This window comes from Agelaius phoeniceus, chromosome 2 (assembly GCF_051311805.1).
Source record: "Agelaius phoeniceus isolate bAgePho1 chromosome 2, bAgePho1.hap1, whole genome shotgun sequence".
Taxonomy (NCBI): Eukaryota; Metazoa; Chordata; class Aves; order Passeriformes; family Icteridae; genus Agelaius; species Agelaius phoeniceus.
The window spans coordinates 17113498-17133413 of NC_135266.1; the positions used below are offsets into that span (position 1 = coordinate 17113498).

The 19916-nt window shown below is 40.7% G+C and overlaps 1 protein-coding gene across 2 annotated transcripts in view; it reads right to left on the reverse strand.

The window, feature by feature from the left end:
- The window catches only part of REPS2 (RALBP1 associated Eps domain containing 2), a 96527-nt gene that overhangs the window by 51749 nt on the left and 24862 nt on the right, over positions 1 to 19916 (reverse strand). For both annotated transcript variants that reach the window (XM_077172860.1, XM_054627849.2), the window contains exons 2-7: positions 10782 to 10905; positions 8399 to 8547; positions 6778 to 6901; positions 3887 to 3984; positions 2075 to 2213; positions 523 to 586 (exon numbers count right to left, since the gene is read on the reverse strand). In XM_077172860.1, the coding sequence (XP_077028975.1) occupies positions 523 to 586; positions 2075 to 2213; positions 3887 to 3984; positions 6778 to 6901; positions 8399 to 8547; positions 10782 to 10905 (698 nt within the window). The remainder of the gene's footprint in view (positions 1 to 522; positions 587 to 2074; positions 2214 to 3886; positions 3985 to 6777; positions 6902 to 8398; positions 8548 to 10781; positions 10906 to 19916) is intronic.

Below are 19916 nucleotides of genomic sequence, written 5' to 3' on the forward strand. Positions count from 1 at the left end.
GCACCATGTTGTTGATGAAAATATAATAGAATCCTTGTCAAATTTTATCACATACAGTTCCATCCACAATTGTTTCACAATAAGCTCATTAAAAGTAAGAGCACTGGTTCATTAGAAAAGCACTAATGAATTATGTAGTTGTTTAATTAGGCCTCCTCTGACAGAACAGAGACAGAAACATAAAACCAACAACACATCTAAAACATTCCAGAGGTGCTTCTCCTCTGTGTCATTTCATGAAAAATGCCAGTTCTTTGATGCTGCTTACAATACACTTAAGAACAGCTCTCAGCTAATTGGGGTTCAAACCTTCCCAGTCCTGCTGAGTAGGTGAACATCTCTCCAGAAAACAAGTGTGTCAGGAAGACCAATGACCACCCTGCTGCTTGGGCCTCAAAGTGATTCTGGAGATAAGAGCAATAATTATAATTGAAGACACTTTTAAAATTCAACAAGAACTCTTGAATTAAGCATCTTTTTAAAAAGTGTGATAGGCATCCCCAGCAATATTACAGTACTCACCAGATGTGAGAAAGTTCTGGGATGGGCAGCTTTGATTTTGTGAAGAAATTCTTTGCTACAGAACCTGTTGGGAAAGCATGTCTCATCAACCACTGGGAATTAATTCTCCAAATTCTTGCCTTTTACCAGGTCTGCCATGCCAGAAGCAGACAGTTAATTTATGTCCGAGAGATGCTCAGATTAATCAGATGCTCCTATAGATGCTGGACCATTTGTCTCCCTCTGAGTAAATGACAGAGAAAGCCAGACAGAGCTGTTGACCTTATTTCTCCATTCCCTCCATATGGGCAAAATAAATAAAGGGAAACCTACTTTAGTACTAGTAACTCTAACCTGCATAACAAGTATGTCACCAATGACAATAACAGACACAAGCGGCCCTGGTTCACCCAGAAGTCATGTGCACAGCAGTACAGTGCTTTGACATCTGCACTGCTCTCCCAGTGTTCTGCTTCAACCATGACTTTTCCCTGCAGTGAAAATTTTACACAGGGAAAAAAAAAAAGAAAAGAAAAAAGAAACTGCTGAAGATTCAGCTATCACACAGCTCCTGTCCTGCTGCAGGCATCCTCACTCACCCTGCCATAGCAGCCCTTCTCATACTTCTAGTTAATCAACACACTTCTTCACCATCTCATATACATAGGCTGTCAGGGGTACCCTGGAAGCCCTTCCTGGGTACAGGCTACAAATCATAAGGAAACAAAGCACAGACTTCAGGGACAAAAATCCTCTTCCCCTCGGGCAACCACTGGGGAAAGAACCAACACTGAACATTCATTTGTTCTTTGAAGCAAATTGCATGAAGGAGACTTAACTGAGGTGAAGAACTGCTGAAGCAATAATTTCAGTTAGCAGCAGGTCATTTCTTTAAACTTTTAGCTGGATCAAGGCCTCCTGAACCCCAGTGACACAGCAGGGCTCATTACAACTGCCTCAGTTTAAAACCTGTGACATATTCTTTGCCAGACCATATGTGGCAAAGTCTCCTTTCACAAGCAGCCTGGACCTTCTATTCAGGATGGAAATCTGAGTATGAGCAGAGCCAACTCAGTATGCCCTTAACAATACCTCTGTCATGTGTGTGCTCCCCAGGATTGTTTCCTAATTACCTAGAGGTCAAAATCTCAGTCCCCCAGAACCATAAACCCTCAGGCTTGACTGCCCAGGGCAGTTAACTGCACGCTTCACTGTCATCACATGGACACTGCCACAGTTCTGCTGGATAAGCCAGCACAACCCTCAGGGATTTTTCAACTCAATATACACTGCAGGTGTGATCCACAAATACATCAAATGCAGAGAGCTCATTTTAATTTTTACCAAATTGACAACACTTCTCCCTTAGATGTAATTATTTTCCTAAAATCAGGATATTGAGGAAAAAATGTAAGGGCCACAATATTGATTTGAATAGTCTGCCTTTAAAAAGAAAACATAACCAGCTCTTACAAATGCGCTGCAGAAACAAAAAAGAATTTATTTACTTAACACTTTTCACCTCCCAGCCTGGTCCCCCTCTTCAGTGTGCACAGTGTTTGGTAAAAATTACCTGAAATGAAGGCGTTGAGGTCGGGCTGCAGGGACCTGAACTGGTTAATGTAGTAATCTCGCTGCTCCTCTGTTATCCTCCAAGGGTCATCTGAGTACTGGCTGCTGCTGTCCTGCTGCTCCCGCTCCACTGAAAGAGACTGAAGGGAGGGACACTGGCACCAGCCACAGGGAGGGCACCACAAGGCCACTGGGAACCTCAAGAAACCAGACTCTCACTCTTCTATGTAGAACAGACAAATTTTCAGAAGACAAGAAGCAGAAATGGCCACACTGATGACCATCCCACTACTTACCTGGGAAAATTGAGGCTATTATTAGGTATCTTTACCCCTGCAATTAAAGGAAGTTTTACATGACCAGTGGTCAAAGGAAATCTGGCTACTGCTGACCACTAAAAGTCCAAGTCATACTTAATTACTTCTAGATTCATTTTGGGGGTCCTTTTTGTCTGCAATGCATTACAGCCCTGAACTGCACACTGAACACCTCAACTGGATGGAACCAGTAAAGGCCCTAAAGCTGCATTTATGCAGCTTTGTGCACGAAAATTTATGTTCGTTATGAAGCTACATATCTAATCTAGGAATGGTGCTGTAACAATGGAAATATTCCACTTCTGGGCCCTCTGCTCACCCCAGTAACTCAGCACTCATTATGCTAAGTCAGGGAGACACACAAGCCCCTAGAGACCCCCTCAAACTTCTACCACTTCCCAAGGTTTAAGCAAAAATCTGCCTTTGGGTAAAGGAATATTCTGGAGGAGAAAAGTATTCAACCCAATTATTTCTTTGCTCTGTCTTTGCTCTCTGATTAACATTTTTAAGGGAGGCCTGTACCTTTTGCAGGTTGGATGGAGGTATCTACAAGAGGGCTGCCAGTACAGCTGGTGTCTTTGTTAAAATGGAATAAATGAGTATTCAATATTTAAGCCTGCATAACAACAGCTTTAAAAAGGGAGGGCAAGAATGAACAACAATCAGCTGTGAAACCCTTTCTCTGACATACCTGTCTATTTCCCAAGAATCAAATGCAAAACACCAGTTCTGAAATACATCAAAAGATCCCTGAAACAGGCAACATCATAAAGCTGTAAATTAATTTTCATTTCAAAGTGCTACACAAATGCACCCAATTTCATTTCAAGTTAGCACAAATTATGTGACACTACCTGTAGATCTCTTTTGGAGGCTCAGGTGACATTTTATTGTGGGTGTGAGGTGCTAAGCACTCAGGAAAAGGTAGAGTCTCTGAGTCTTTCTTTTTTAGGAAAACCTCTCGCTTCAGAGAGCTTTGCCCTTCCTTAGGGCAAACTAATTGTTTGCATAATAAATGCACAGCAGGCATACTGGAACACAGGAAAGATCTGCTTTTACAACCAGCAGGAAAATATAAGACCCATTTTCATAAAAACAAACAAATGCCCAGAAATTAATATGTTCTGTTTAAGGTGCAATTTAACCAACTGGGGTGGAAAACCAAAATATGCAGAATGTTGGCCATAAATACTGTGCATGTGTTACAGATAGCAATCTAAATCAAGAAGGAATCTCTGTGAAATCTCAGGTACTTTCAATGAAAATTTTTTACTTTGACTTACCTATAGCAATTTAATTAATTTCTTGTTTATTGTAATTTCTCCATCCCATCAGCTTTTTTTCCTCATATACCAAAAAAAGCACACTTCAGTCTCTAGTCTAAAAACACCACAGGGAACACTTTTCACTTTCAAAGTGAGAATTTTCTGCCTTTTTTTTAAATTTCTCTATTGTTTTGTTACTAGTATTACTGGAGAAAATATGCAATTCATTACCCGGTTAGGAGTTGAACAAGTGAGTGCAGATTTGGCTCCATAATTCCCTGAAGATGGTCCATCTTGCTGGTGAGTAGAGTGTCTGACTTCATAAGGAGCTACAACAGACATTTAAAATTAAATATATATATATGTCAGGATAATAAAAGAATGCTGCTAAGCTAAAGGAAATAATTAAATACCACAAGATCAAGAATGTATAAATGTGAACTTTGTATCTGAGCATCAAAGTCCATTTGGTCAAGCACCTACCAAGTGAACCCACTATCACAGTATCAAAGTCCATTTTGTCTTATGCAACAAAATTCCAGCCACATACTTGTTTTTCCCTTTGCACCATTCTTCAGACATTACTGAGACATTGTCACTTATGTACTGCTAGACAACAGAAATCACTGTTCATCGTGTTTAAATATACATTTATACAGCCTGCCCATACATTTATACATTTTATATACTTATAGCCACATTTAGCACCAGAACTATTTTAAGTAAGAAGAAATAATTCACTTGGTCTATAAAAAATACGCTTTGACAATGCTATCAAATAGCAAACCATTACTTCTCAATATAGTCTTCCTCTCCCTTCCCTAATTTCTGTTGAAATCAAAATACACGACTCACCACTTTGTGCTATTTGGAGAAAAGTTAGTGAAGGAAAGTAACAATTTCTTCTTCTTTTGCTAAAATAAGTCACTTAAGCTCCACTGCAGCAAATATAGTAAGCAGTGACACAACAACATATTTAGGAACAATGTTTTAAAAATAGGGCAAACGTGCAAACAAAGAGGCAAGTCACTTACAAACCCTTACACAGCTGAGAACTGCTGCCAGCCTATTTCAAATTTACCATTACAAAGTCTGCAGCAGATAATCAGAACCTTAAAGACTTGTGAGGAAAAAGGAGTCCAAGAAATCTTAAAACTTTTGATCTCAGGAAGAGCTTAAAATTATGCCAGTAACCCCCTTGTTTTCCTAAGGGGTCTTATCCTGTATTGTTATCTATTTTTATTCCTGTACAAGTCACTGCTAATTTCAAATTAAAAAAAAAAAAAAAAGGAAGGAAGGTGAAAGGTGGGAAACATTTAGATGCCCTCAGAGGGGAGATTTAAGCATGAAGTTTCATGTCTACATGCTTGCTAGCATGAAAAACTTTCAGAACTGTAAAATGTACCCAGTCATGGCTGCAGTGCAAAGGGCTGTCCCTGAGGACACCCTGTCCAGTGTCAGGGTCAGATGTGCAGCCCAGCCCAGCCCAGCCAGCCCAGGGCAGGGGCACAAGCACCTCCTCCACATGCACTACACACAGCTGCCCTTTGGAGTGCTCTTAAGAAAACTGGAAGAGTTTTAATCTTAAAGGCCAGGAAGAACCAGCAGGTCTTGCATTAGGCCTGGCATTTGGTACAGCATGGGTCAAAATGTTAACTGCTCACTGCCATTGAAAATACATTTGGATGAAGTATCCCCAGTGGGATTAAAATAGGACTGATTCCTTTTCTGGAAAATAGGAAAAATTGCTTTCTGAAAAAAAGTCATTGTTCTGCACCTCTAAGATTTTATTACCCTAGAAATTCAAACAGTTAAATAATTAATTTTGGAAGATGTTGACAGCTGGACTGGATGCTGCTGTCCCTGGTCACTTTGTGTAGCTGCTGAGTCCATGAGAAATTTCACAGAAGTTAAATTTGCAATCAAATTCAGAAGGAAAAAAAAAAAACAAAAACCAACACCCAAAATATTCCCTCACAGCACTGACAGATCTGGGACAGAGTGCCAGAAAAGAGCAGAGCACCCAACAGGCACACGGTCAGCCAGTCCTGACAGACACTCCCTGCCCAGCTCTCCACAGCACGGGCTCTCTGCCACTCTTCTTCACTGGGGCAGAACATGCATTGTACCAGAGAGCAACTGCACTAGTGTGCTTCTTTCAGAATTAATCCCACCTCTGAACAAGCTGCAGTTTACCTACACAGCAGGGGAATGCCTGTGACTCAGCGCTGGTACAATTTTCAGGTGGAGGCCACTTTATAGCGTCAAACACATTCTTATCACAGCTGTACTGAGTTTCAACATGTTGAATAGCTCTTTTGTCACTCATTTGTAAATAAGGACAAAAGGTGAAGGACTAGCATGCTTCAATCTTCACTCACTGCAAACACACTAATGTAAAGCAGGAGAGATGATGGTATACACCAATGCCTCCTATTGCCATTAACTTGGTCACCACATGTTGCAATTACAAGAGCACAGGTCCTTTACTATAAGAGGAACCTGTAAAGCCATAGTTAAACTGGCTTCTGCCCCAATAGCCTCTTATTAAAGTCTAAATGTTTTCCTACCTACTCTAATGGCACTAAAATGAGGGACAGAATAACCTATGCAGTGTCTAGTTTTTGTCTGAATTGCTGAAGTTACACTGTGGGACTGCCTCTACACTCTCATCCTATTATTATTTCTGTTACAAAACCAGAGATTATGATATCCATTCCTGCAAAGGATGGTTCACTTCCAATCTGAAAATTAATATCCATCTACTGAAATCAGGAGCAGGCTTTTCTTGCCCTCTAATGAAACCAAAACCATCATGCACTCTGACAATCCTTGCAGGCTCTCTGCCACTGGGGTATATTGCAGAGCTTTGTCAGAGATTAGGCATTAGCATTTGTGAGCAGTCAGACATAAATCTAATTTAATAGAAAGTGAATAGGAAGACAGGATTGAACAGTCAAAATATATTGATCAAATGATTTTTCAAAACATGAGTCTAATTGAATTTTAAAATCATTAGGCTGATTGTCACTAGCATTTAGAATTGGATACTTCTGATAAGGAGAAAAAATAAAAAGGAAAAAAGTATTTGAATACAATGTGCATTGCCATTTCTATCCTACCTCCATGCTGCTGTTCCAGCCCACTTCTTGCTTTACCATATCCATAACTTAGGGGTATTCTCTGGTAGGTAGATGGAGAAGCAGGAGGTGAGCAAATTGGAGACATTGGAGGGGACTTGGGTTCCTATTTCAAAAACACACCAACACAAAACACAATCCTGAGACAAAAAATTGTAAGAAACAACCAAGTAATGCTGCAAAGTGGTCCAAGTGTATACAAAATGATGGACAAAGAAGAAAAAAAAACACTGCAGGCCCTTTATTTCCAAGAAAAGGCTTAAAACGGACAAGACAGGATTTGGTACTGAGCCTTCGAGGGATAAAGCATGGCAGTGCTGTAACAAAGCTTTACAATGGTCAGCTCAATGTGTTTACTTCCAAAGATGCCTGAAGTAGTATCTGTAGAAGGCTCAATGTGAGTGGATAGTTTTGAATTTACATAGTGGGAGCGCATTCTTTGTGAGAGATCATTTTTCATAATAAAAAAAAAATTACAAAAAATTAAAATACATCTCTGGATCAGTATTTTAAACACTGTGGATCTATAAGTATCACTGGGTAACTATCCTAAAGCTTCCTCTTTCCTTTGATTTACTGAGATTGCTTGAGAAAAGGATGTAAGCCTGGAAGGTTTTACTGACAAAAGAGGAAAATATAACGCAACACAGATAATCCAGATGGAGCCAGGGGTTTGAGGGCAGTGTTCTACTTGGGTGTCAGTACACAGAGGAGAGGCATAGATGCTCTTCTTCCTGATCCTGTTATTCCACCTGTGTATCTTGTCATCAGCTCCCTCCTGCTGGCTGACCTCGGGCTGGGAACGCCGTTACTGGCGCCAGCGCAGCCCGTGATAAACGTGGGCACATGCTTGGGAAGATAAAAGTGCTTCCACCAGGCACTTACAACATGACCTGATACAGTACCAGAGGAGAAGGTGTCAAGCCTGGGGAAAATTATGCAAATCAGTTTTTATGAAAATTATGCAGCGCTGTGAAGCTTCTTGTATCTGAACAACTGCTCTCTACTCTCCTAAATATAGGTAACAGGAATGTCCCTTGGATGCTTCATTAAACTGGCATGTTTCACTCAGGAAAAAAGAAAAGCAGATGTCTTCTGGACTATTTCTTGAGGAGATAAAAATGAAAGAAAACTTGGGGGCCTTACCCACCCAAAAATAGTGGCTCAGGATTGAATACCTTGTCTCCAACTGAGTATTTCTAGAGTGACTGAGGACCATTACTCCACTGCCATACTGCCATGGGAAATCACTAACTTTCCTGTTCTCTTTCATAGAGAGATTTCTATTTGCTGCTTTTTCCACTTCCTCTTTGAGAAACAGTGCTGGATTAAGTAGGAGGAAAACACTGAAAGAACTTACACAGAATATTACAGGGCTGACAGCTTTATACAAGCTCATACAGAGAATTTTCTTCAGGGAAGCAACTGGGATGCATCAAAACCAGAAGACAGGCACGATGGGGATTATTTGCACATCAGGAGTTCATCTCCTGTCTAGTGTTGGAAAATTGAGTAAGCCCCTGTGAGTGTAATCATTTACAGAACAGGACCTAAAAGGAGAATGCATAATGACATGTTGGCCTGAAGGAGACAAGGCTGTTACCTGTTTGTCCCCTTCATTTGTTCTTTTGTAGGAATTTTTTTCCAAAGTTGCATGTGGAACCTGAAATTTAACTCCATGGAATTCTGCTGGAGTCCCATAACGTACTTCAGTGTCATTTTTCAGCGCCATAAATCGTGGTAGAGGCAATTCTGTATTAAAAGAGAGAAAAATTCAATTGAGACTACAGAACAAAAGAAGCACTTTAAGCAGTATCATCTTGTAAAACCAATGAAAAGTTTATCTATAAAAGACTGCTAGTTATATTTTGTAACATTTTTAAGTGTGGGACTCCTTTGATTATTTTGTGTTTTAATAAAAATATGAATGTTACACAAAGCTACATTCACTAGCTTAATATATAATCTCTTCATGCAAAGAGAAAGAAATAAGCCTTGTGCATGTTATTAAAGCAAGCAGCAAACTCATTTCCTGCCTTCAAAACCTTGCCTGTAATGAAAATAATAGTTTCCCACAGAAACTGTGGGACAGATAAATTAATCAGTCAGGATCACAGTATCCTCAATGCTGCCATCATAAAAGGAACAGATCAAAAATGGTAGGGTTCAGAGATCACACCAAGGCCTAGAGAGACAGCTGTGTTAAAAAGTCCCATGCTGCATCTGCTGTGCTGAGCAAGAGACTGACACTTTGGCACTCTTTAAGACAATTCCCAATTATTTTGCAGAAACACCATTTATTTTTGTGCACAGTCACCCTAAAAGATCAATAAAATTAAAATTAACAGAATGCTCAATACCAAGCAAAGCCATTCGTCCATCACCTCTGTAATCTTTTACACCTACAGTTACAACCATGAGAAAAATAAATGAATTGAAATTTGATACATGTTACTCACTTCTAAAGGTGCTCATATATATTTTCTAGAGAAAATTTAATTAGCACTGGAATAAGTTTTATTGAAATTTTACTGAAACAGTAAGTAAGCAGGATATCAATACAAGGACTGCAAGTACCTGTTTTCACTCAAAGTTGTGGATTATTTACATATGCTGGACTGGTAAAACATACAGAGTAAATCTCAGCCCAGGTTTTTAATTTAGTTTTTTTGGGAGTTTTTTGTTGTTTGGGGTTTTTTGTTTGGTTGTTGTTTTTTTTTTTTTTTTCTTTTTAATTAACATCTTTAAAAAGGACAGCAATGCAAGAGAGAGTGCACAAGGTGTTTGTAAGGAAAACTGACAGGCAAATCCAGGCCACTCCTCTTCACCTTTGGTTCAAACTCCTGTTCCAGCAAGGCACTGAACTGTGCCAGCTGCACCTGACCCCCTGCACCTGGCCAGGAGCTCTGCACCACGGGAGCTCAGCTCACACAGGTCATCATGTGCTTGCCATTCTGGGATGGGGCAGACCTGGGAACCCCCTCCCTGTGCCCTGCAACGCACATGAATTTGACATTTCATTGCCCTTATCAGGGAGAGCAGAGCAGAGCTGGGAGCAGTGACCTGACTGCAGAGTTGTGGGGAGGTGCTGCCTCTCCAGCCCTCTCTCTGATCTTGCAGCTGGCTGCATTGCTCCTCCAGGGGGATGGTGCAAGCACAGCCTCAGGGCATGGCTTGAACGCCCACCCAGGATATGGGAGCTAAGGGTTCCAGCCTGTTCCAGCTCCAGCAAAAAGCCCTGTGTTTTGAAGCCCAAGCCCTGTGTTTTGAAGCCCAAGCCCTGCTGAGGCAGAGTGCACATCACTGAAGCAAGAACACTTAGTTCCTTCCAAGTTGCTATCAAGGTTTCACAGCTGAAAGGGACCTGCTTTCTCTCTTTATTGCTTGAGTTAGATAAGATTTTTTCAAGAAGCTTTCTTCTTCACCAAAAATGGTACACTTAATATGACTGTAAACTCACTGGGAAAAATAAAGTTTTAAAATACATCTAATATACATTTTCACACCTATTCACAGTAAGCACTATGATTTTATCTTCTCTACCCATTTATTTGGCAGGATTATTTGCAAAAGCAGACAAATGTTACAATCTGCCCTGCACAGAGGGACTCCCTAACCTGCCCACATGCCCCACAATGTGCCTCCACCAAAGCAGCTATCAGCTCTCACTCTGGACAGCTGTCAAGATTAGAGGCTGAAGGTGAGAGAGAAATGCATCTCCCACACTGATCATCTGTCATTCCTGCTGCTCCTTTGCAATGCCTTTTCCAGAGGGAGATGTCATCTCAGATCTCCCATATCTGTAATTCCCTGCAATTTTCCACCACTCACCTGGAGCATGTAACATTACCTTCCACTCGTTCTCTGCTTCTTAAAATTGTTCAGAGAAACATAAGAAGAAAGAGTTTACCACCATGGAGAGCTGACAAGCATTAAAGAAAGGGAGAAACAAGTGCATAGCACTGCAAGCAAAATTTGCTACTTACCATTCTTAATGCTCTCAATCCGTACTGGGAACCCTGACTGTGCTGCTGCAATTAACTTCAAAGCAATATAAAATTGAGCAGGACCAAAATAACCCACACGCTTGGCTCCACAAACTTCTGTAATCTGAGAGAGAAGACACACATTGTCAGTTAAATGAATTTCACTCTTCCAGATGTCAACATCTCCACATAAACAAAGAAAAAACTTTAAAAACACAAAATGCTTGTTGTATTTGAAGTTTTCTACTACATGTATTTGTTTCAACTCAGAACATTAGTACACCAGGGACAGGTTGGTAGTTGTTACACTTTTCAGAAGCACTGCTGGTTAACACTTCTATCCTACAACAAGTTATGGATTTTCATACTATGTAAGATTTTAACAGCAGGAGAAATTAGAAGTTCTTAAGCATCCTATCCAGTAAAACATTTCCACCATGAAAATTATACTTACTATTAGCCCTAACAACAACAATTCAGATAATCACCGTAACTGGAACATAAACACAACAAAAGATCCCAGCACACCACTTCTGCAAACGATTTTTTGTGTGAAAAATAAACATGGTCTTAGCACTGAAGTTTAAATTCTATGTGTACTTCATTACTTGCTTCACTCTGCCACTTTCATGAAGCAAAGAGCACCATGTTCACACACTCAGACAATGCCAAAACAAACAGCAGGTATCAGCAGGTTTTAAGCATAGGTGCCAATTCTCCCATGCCTGGAGCTCCCAGATGTTCACAAACCAATCTCAGACAAGCACTGGGGTTAGAATTAAACTCCATTTGCCCCAGACATAATAGGAAATTTCAAATTGTTTTCATGAAAATACACCTAGATCAGCAATGTCTACTGGCTGGCGAGGTGCAGCCTCTGTGACAGTCCTCCAGGGGCAACTGTTGCTTCTGGAAAGTCATGTCTATGGATTGGCTCCCAAGCTACAAGAGCATGACAGAAAGTATTAAGTTGCATATAAGCAAACAGCACAAATGGAAAGTCTATTTTTTCTGATTTATTTTTATATGTATACATACACATACATACATAGTGGAAAAATGACAAGCCAAAAAATTAATGAAAAAATCAAATCTTTTGGAATGGTAATTCTTACTAATCAAAGACAACTGTTTTCAAACAAATCCCTTCTTCTCTGGATTTGAGAGTTTCTCTCAAAACTGCTTTGACCAAATGAACTCCAGCTACTTGCTCTTCCTACAAGTTTCAGTCTTGGTCACAAGACACATCAAATAGGTTTTTTTTCCTCCTACTGCTTGATGGAAAAGAGAGAATGACAAATGCTTCTGGTTAATTTAAACTGTCCTTATACAGACACTCATTCTCTTTCCTCTACTTTTTTCTCTACTACTGTGTCCTTTTTTATTCTGCCCTTCCCTCTATCACTGGCCTTGCTTCTTTTATTTTCCAGTGGGAAAGCAAAGCACTTGGGATGTGCCTGAGATGGATGGCTTGGCACACCCTTGGTGCTCTTTCTGAACTCCAAAGCAGGGTTCTTCCCTTGGTCCTGGATGCTCCCAATTCACTCAGTCCCACTGCCCACACCACCAACTCCTGCACAGTCCTTCCCCAGCCAGCAGCCCTGGTGCAGTGGTGTGGAGCACAGATGACTGGACTGGGCTGTGGAGCAGGAATGTGCACAGCAGCTCACTTCAGACTGCCCCTCATGGGCAAAACCTCAGACATGCCAGGATCTGGCAGCTCTGGGGACAATGCTGCTGTGGCAGGTATATGAGAAGCCACCAGCTTATCCAACAGCCTGGGGAGAAGCAGATGGAGAAGGGGCACAACCAACCTGAAATTCAATCTGGGCTCACAGCTCTGGTCTGTTATGGGAGATGTTTGTATAAAACATGCCAGGGCTGAACAGGGCAGTTGGAGAAAGCTGGGCACCCACCACAGCCAGGCCCTCCCATGGAGGCTGTGGGTGCTCAGCTCAGCGTGGCCCAGGGGCAGTGCCTGGCACGGCTCCTGCTGGGGGGCAGAAATGGCACACAAAGTCCCTGGCTGTGCCTATAGGGTATACCCCAGAGGGACTTTTCTCCTCCTGGCCTCTTTTCCTGCCATGGCTACACTTCCTGCCCTGCCTATGCTTGCTGACATGGAACAACAGTGTCACCATGATGTGTCTCCTCTCACTGGCTGCTGGAAAAAGGCAATACTGAGCAGCTGGGACTTTCACAGAGATGCTACTACCTTCCTGAGTTCATTTTCCATAAATTTTCTATACTTTGAAAAATTAAGGTTGCTGAATGCTGCAAATGCTCTACTTGCTTCTCATATGAAAACATGAATATTTTATTCTGAACAAGAAGACTACAAATTTTTATCAAGGTCATCTCATCCCTCAAAAATACACTGATGTTTATCATGTACACACTTATAGCCAATGAACCAGAAACTGCCTCTCTGTAATTTTGCTTTTTGATAACAACAGAAATAAATTTCATAGACACAAGCTTCTGTTATTTGTGCAACCAGACTCTGAATTTTTGTTAATGGTCCAGAGCAGAAGATGGAAGCTGACAGAGTAGTGAAATTTATTACACAATTAATTGTGGGTATTTATACGGATTAATTGCAGGTACAGGCATTTACTCACATCAGGTTCCTTGTCCAGTTAAAGGAGAGAGTCTTGGCTTCCTTCCAGCCAGCATTTCACACTATCTGCATCAGAACCCTGCTTAGAGGTGCCAACAGAGCAGCCCCTCTCTCCAGCAACCACAGAAGTTGGTAGCAGATTAGCCCTTATCCAAAAGTAAATCCTCAGAACATGCTGCCTGCTCAAATTTCCACAGCAGCTTAAATTGAACACTGCATTATTTTTTTGTTTCCTGGTTTTACCTTTCACAGGGTCAGTGCACATAGCTTTTGATGGGCAGATTACACTTATATGCAATTCTGAAATAAAGCTAGTTTGTGTGATATACTATTAGGAGCCTCCCAAGGTCCATCCAAGTTAAAGGCACTGCATATTAATGTGATATGGTAATTTTTCATTTAAATCCTTGAATCTGTTGTCAGTTTGGGCTGCATGCTTCTTAGCAAGCCAACAAGAAGAGAACTGGTATTTTCTGCTTGTGCATTGCTAAACAGACACGTGTATAAATCAAAACAACTTGGATGCCTTGATACTTCAAAGGATTTTAATGCAAAACTATTGACTGTCCATTTATATTACATTTTTTCCTTTAATTTTCCAGCAGAAAACTCTAATCCTCCAGGGATAGCAAAATATTGAAGAGAAGTGTAATGAAGAATGTATTGGAAATAATTTTTCATGGTGGTGGGTTACAAATGTTACTTGCCAAATCTAACCTCAGGACAACAAACAGAGTTAGTCCAAAACCACACAGAATCACAGAATGGCTGGGTTGGAAGTGACCTCTGGAGATCTGTGAGTCCAATCTCCTTGCTCAGAAGATCAGGATCATCTTGATTGAGCTGATTGTACAGGATTGAACACAGGAAGGTTCCAAAAATGCCCAGAGAAGGAGAATGTGCCATTCTCACAGTAAAGAAATTTTCCTCATATTCAGAAGGAACTTCCTGTGTTTTACTTTGTGCCTGTTGCCCCTTGTCCTGTTGCTAGGCACCAGCAAGAAGCCCAACTCCATCCTCTTGAGACCTCCCTTCAGATACTTACAGAACATTGATAAAATCCCCTCTCCATCTTCCTCAGGCTAAACAAGTCTGGCCCCTCAGTCCCCTCCTAAGAGATGCTCCAGTCCCCTGTCATCTTTGGAGCAGTGATGCTTGAACTTTAACCACTTGGATCCATCCATACTGTCTGGACCCCTAACCCATGGGATTCCTCCAAGCAGATCCTTGGAGAGGCCAAACTTAGCTCTCCTGAAATCCAGGGCTGGGATCCAACTTTTTGCCCTGTATCCTCAAAACAGGTTCTTGAACTCCATCATGTCATGGTCACTGCAGCCAAGGCTGCCCCAACCTTCACATCCCGAACCAGTCCTTCTTTCTTCATTAGCACAAGGTGTGGCACCACATCTCTCCATGCTGGCTCCTCCCCTACCTGTATCAAAAACTGATCACCAGTGCTCTGCAGGACCCTCCTGTACTATGTGCCCAGCTGTGTTGTCTTTCCAGAAGATACCAAAGTGGTTGAAGAAGGTGGTGAAGGCTTATGATCATGAGGGTACTTCCAGCTGTCTGTAGAAGGCTTCATCGCCTCCTTCTCCTGATCAGGTGGCCCGCAGCAATATTCCAGTCACGGAAAATTGCCCTGTTCAATGGTTTGTGAGGCAAGAACACTGCTGAGTAAACAATGGGTATTCAGCAGGTAGCCTTAGCACTCTTGTTCTGTAGAGGAATCACACACATTCTCTACCAAGCACCATAAGAAGGGGAGAAAGAGCAAGATCTATAAGCCTGCACGCATTCTGACAGGTAAGAAGTTTTTCTAGGGTTGCAAAAATAAATAATTTTTTGTAGTATTAAAAAACAAATCTCCAATTCATAAACATTAAAATTTGAAATGAGCTATGAGCTCTTCAGAAGTGTTGCTGTTTGAAACCACTGTGCTCCATGCAAACTTCTATTAGAAAAGCTCTACATCTTCAGGTACTGGAACACAGAGCAGATTTTTGTATTTTTTATCCACTCACTGCTCTGCTCTATTAGCTGACAGCAAGTGTTATTTTTATAATTGCTCCTTGAAGACATCCCATATGAAGCAGCTTTTCCCAGCCCAATCTGACATTTTTCCAGCTCTCCCCAGTTCTCTCCAAACAAGTTTCCACTGCAGTCTCCAAGAGCGCTGACCTCACAAACACACTGGGCAGGTCTAATTTAGATTGCAAGAACTAAACTTCAGAAACTGAATATGAGCCAAGAGCTGAAGTTTGTTTTTAGTAAGTAGAAAAAGGAGTATAATCAGAAATAATTATACCCCAATCCTATGGACAGGCTGAAATGGTCATCCTGGAGCCTCAAGGCAAAGGTAGACCTGGCACTTTTGCTTTTTCATTTAGCTGCCCTGGCACCCTCTGTATCAAGCTGGCACACAATTTTTGTCTGTTCTCTGTCACCCTGCTGATACCTGCCACATAGATGGTCACTGCTTGTCATTTGTGGGCACATCCAGCCTCACAAAGGCTCTCACAACTCTGTGTGGGCTGTGGGATCCTGTGAGAGCACAGGTGAGCTAAATGAGTCACCTAACCAGGAGAGAAGAAGAAGGTGACCATCACTGGCTCCTATGTTAAAGGAAATTTTCTCGCTACAATTTCCATCTCAGTGCAATCCCAGAATGCACATCTCCTTTTACTTGTCCTTGCTCAATCTATAATGAGGCAGAAATATTTTCCAGTTTATCAAGTGCCTCTGAATTTTAGGGAGGTGTTGAAAAGCTTTTGCCATGACCCAATGCACACCTCACCCAGCACTCTCCTGAGGACAACCAACTGTGATGCTACAGCTCAGACCTGAACTACAGAGTGACCTCAGGCTCCCTTCTGGGTCAGCCAGCTGCTTATAATAGTTTCAAAGACAAATATTTGCAGCAGTGGCTTATCAACAGCTTATCTCAAAATTGTGTCACGCATCTGACCCACTTTACCCTTTCTTTTTTTTTTTCCTTTAATTTGTGTTTACAGACACTTTGATCTGCTTATTACAGACAAGTTTTGCTACATTCTTAAACAGGTATTTCTCTCTCAATAGATCATTGTTCAGACATTTGTAATACTACTTGGAGCTCAGGGCTACATATCTATTTCTTCAATATTTAAAGCAAAGTAAGAAACAACGCATCAAGGATTACTGACTGGGAAGGCATTAGGAATATGCTGGAGCATTACATTCCCAGATGTACATAGGAAGAGGCTCTGCCATGGATTGGTTCTTTACCTTTGCTCCAAAGTATCAGTGGTATTTCTGTAACTATTTATTTTATTCTGTCATTTCGTCTTTTAAAAACATATGTTTTATCTGAGACTTTTTTAAACATCACCTGAAATGCTTACTAAAAATCAAGCTATTTTAAACAAGCAGGGTTCCAATGTTTAAAACAAAATTTAAAACAGCTTAGTTTATGGCACAGAAGACAACACATACATAGTATATTTTTAAAGAGCTAACTATAATACATTCTCATGGTTTAAGCTCTGCATGATCATCACTTTACATTTAAGAACACCATAATTTTAAATTGCAAGGCAAGCAACAGATAAAGTGCAAAAGCTTCACAACTTCACATAGCAAATACAGTGCTAAAAGCAGCAGAGAGCAACCCCCTGAGTTAGGCAAAAACCTGCTGACAGCACCATTGGGGTTTCCCTAAACTCCCTCCTCCTGGTATGACCCAGAACCATCCACATCTGCCTGCACTAGTGCTCCATCACACCCCTGCATATCTGGGGGGAAAGCTCTTCACTCTGGGAACAGGGAAACACTATTCCATCAGCTCCAAGCTGAACATTTTACACCAACACTGAGAACCACAAGGGTCACAATTCAGCGCCCATTGTCTGCAACACCGCTGACAGAACTGAACAAACACAAAACCAGTTCAAACAACTCCAAGTCTGACAATGAAGCTTAGCAGAACCATTTTATGTACTGGAAAATGTTGATTCCTTAGCAGAGGTTAAAAATAACCCCAACCTGTAACACAACTGGTTTCAATCTTTAAAGAGCCTGTGGGCAGGAGCAGGGCTGGAGCAGGGCAGTGACATTTGCTCACTGCAAGGCTCTGTCCAGTCCTCTCTCTTGGGTAACAGTGAGCTCTGGATGCCTAAGGAAACCCAAACATGTGAATCATGCAGTACTTCTCTTCAAGTGGGAAGACTGGTAATGCCAGCATACCACAAGTCACAAAATATTGATCTGAATTATACAGCTATGAGGACATGTAAGTCAGCACTGATAAGCAAAAGATGTCAATTATTAAGGAGTGTTGACAAGAAAAAGCCTGCCAGAGAATAAAGGCTGCTGATGCATGCTAATACTTATAGCTTCTGAAATATACCTGAAAGAAATGCCATCTCCCATGCTCAACCTTTCCTCTTTAATACACAAAGGCTACTCAACCATCTACCTGCATGTAATGTGGAAAAGCTGGACACTTTCATCTCATGTCAGTCTCACAGGGGAGTTTAAGAAGCCCCATTCCTGAAAAATATCTGACAATCATCACACCAAGTAAATTATTTTTGTGATAACAGTGCCTACAGCCTTAGGTGAGAGGTTGTTACACACATTTGCTGATACTTCATTCTGTCTTTGATAGGAAAGCCTAGCGCCACCTTCACCAAACACATACCTTTAGGAGTATGTTAAAAGCTTACAGAGGTGGAAGAGATGAAGCAAATTATTTTCAAAACCTCCTTGCCTTTTTTTTCCTCACTATTTTGAAAATGAATGCTACAAGAACAGCATTCATCCATCTAAAGTTGTTCTGTGTTTCATATTCCCTGTCTGTATCAAATTTGTATTAACAAGCTCGATAAATACAGCATATGTCAATAAACATGTGTAGGAGTACAAGTAAAATTTTAGTAATGCTTGGAACATAAAAATAAATTCTGAGAACAGGTTACTCCAGCTTAAAGAACTTGGCACAAAGATGCCAACAATCAGTACAGATTTTTTTATTTAAATCCATTTATTCACTGAACTGCTTCACATTCTTTGTAGATAATCAGTTTGCATCTAGATATGGCAACACAGATACTTAGCAGGTCACTCTCTGAAATGCTGCATGCAGAGTCTTGCCAAAAATCACTGTTAAAATCTGAAAACCCACAGAAATTTGCAAAGTAAACCGAATTGAGTTATAGATGCTTTATCTGCTTTTCAAATCTCGACTGTGGAAGCAAGGGAGTAAGAGCAAGTACAATGGCAAGCACGGAGCTGTCACACTGGCTCATCCAAACAAGTAAATTGCAGAAAATTTCCACAAGGGTTATCCAAATTTCTTCTGAGGCAAGTCCTTGCCAAGAGCATTTGATTCTCTTGGACATGAGTTTCATAAAGATCATCCTGCAGATGGTTAACACTATATATTTTATACATTGCAAATATGGTAAAGGCACTAGTCATCCCAGGATTTCTGTTCATTTTTCTGCTCACCTCCTCTCTTTCAAGAGCATATCTATGGACATAACACAGAGAAGGTCCAGGACATGACAGAATAGAACCTACACTCTCCAATTCTTGTGCACTCAGCAGAGACATTATCCTGAACTCCCCTTACCCACAAGCAACTGACATTGCAAGAGCTTGAGGGAGGCAGGATGTAACTATCCACACTGAAATTTGGCCAGGGCTGGAACCAGGCCAACCAAAACATCCATCTGTTCCTAAAACTTTCATTTTCTGAAGGTTGAACGAAAATAGTATCTAAATCTTAGTGAGAGTGAATGGGGAGCTGCTTTTTAGCTCAAGTGGAAATGCCATGTTTTGCACTGGAGCTGCACCCATATCCTTTGGGAATGGAACTACAGGATGATCATGGGAAAATTAAAGAACAACACTACTTTTGCCACACAAAATCCTTGTGGTTTGGGCATTTTAGACTACTTCAGCAACAAAGTTGCTTATTATTTCAAGTAATACTTTACACAAGCAGCATATCTGTTAGTATTTTCATCTTCAGAGTACATTTTCACTGACTTAAAAATATGGCACTCATTTATAAGCTTGAGTTCACTACTAGTCCAATATATTTCAAATGCATTTTTTTAAAAATCTATTCAAACTGCTGTGTGTCTATACATATGCAAAATTGAAATTACACATAACTTGAAACTCAGCCTAAAAAATCAAACCTTTGAAGGAAAGGTTTCTGCAATCTGTCCAAGCCTTTTTTTACAAAAGGAAAAATTGTCTCTTCATTGCTGCAGTTCAGATATGGATTAAAACACCTACCATGAGGGATTTTTTAAAAAAACCCTGAAAACACTCACATTTTATAATGGAACTTGAAAGCATTTAAAATGCTGGACTCTTCAAGTATGCACAAAAGCACATAAATGAATCTTTTAGTTTGTCATTCATAAAGAGAATCCTTATCCTACGTCTGTTAAATTTCAGTCTCTTAACAGCGTACCACACACTGAGAAATAACAGATTTTTCTGAAGAAAAAAATAAATCT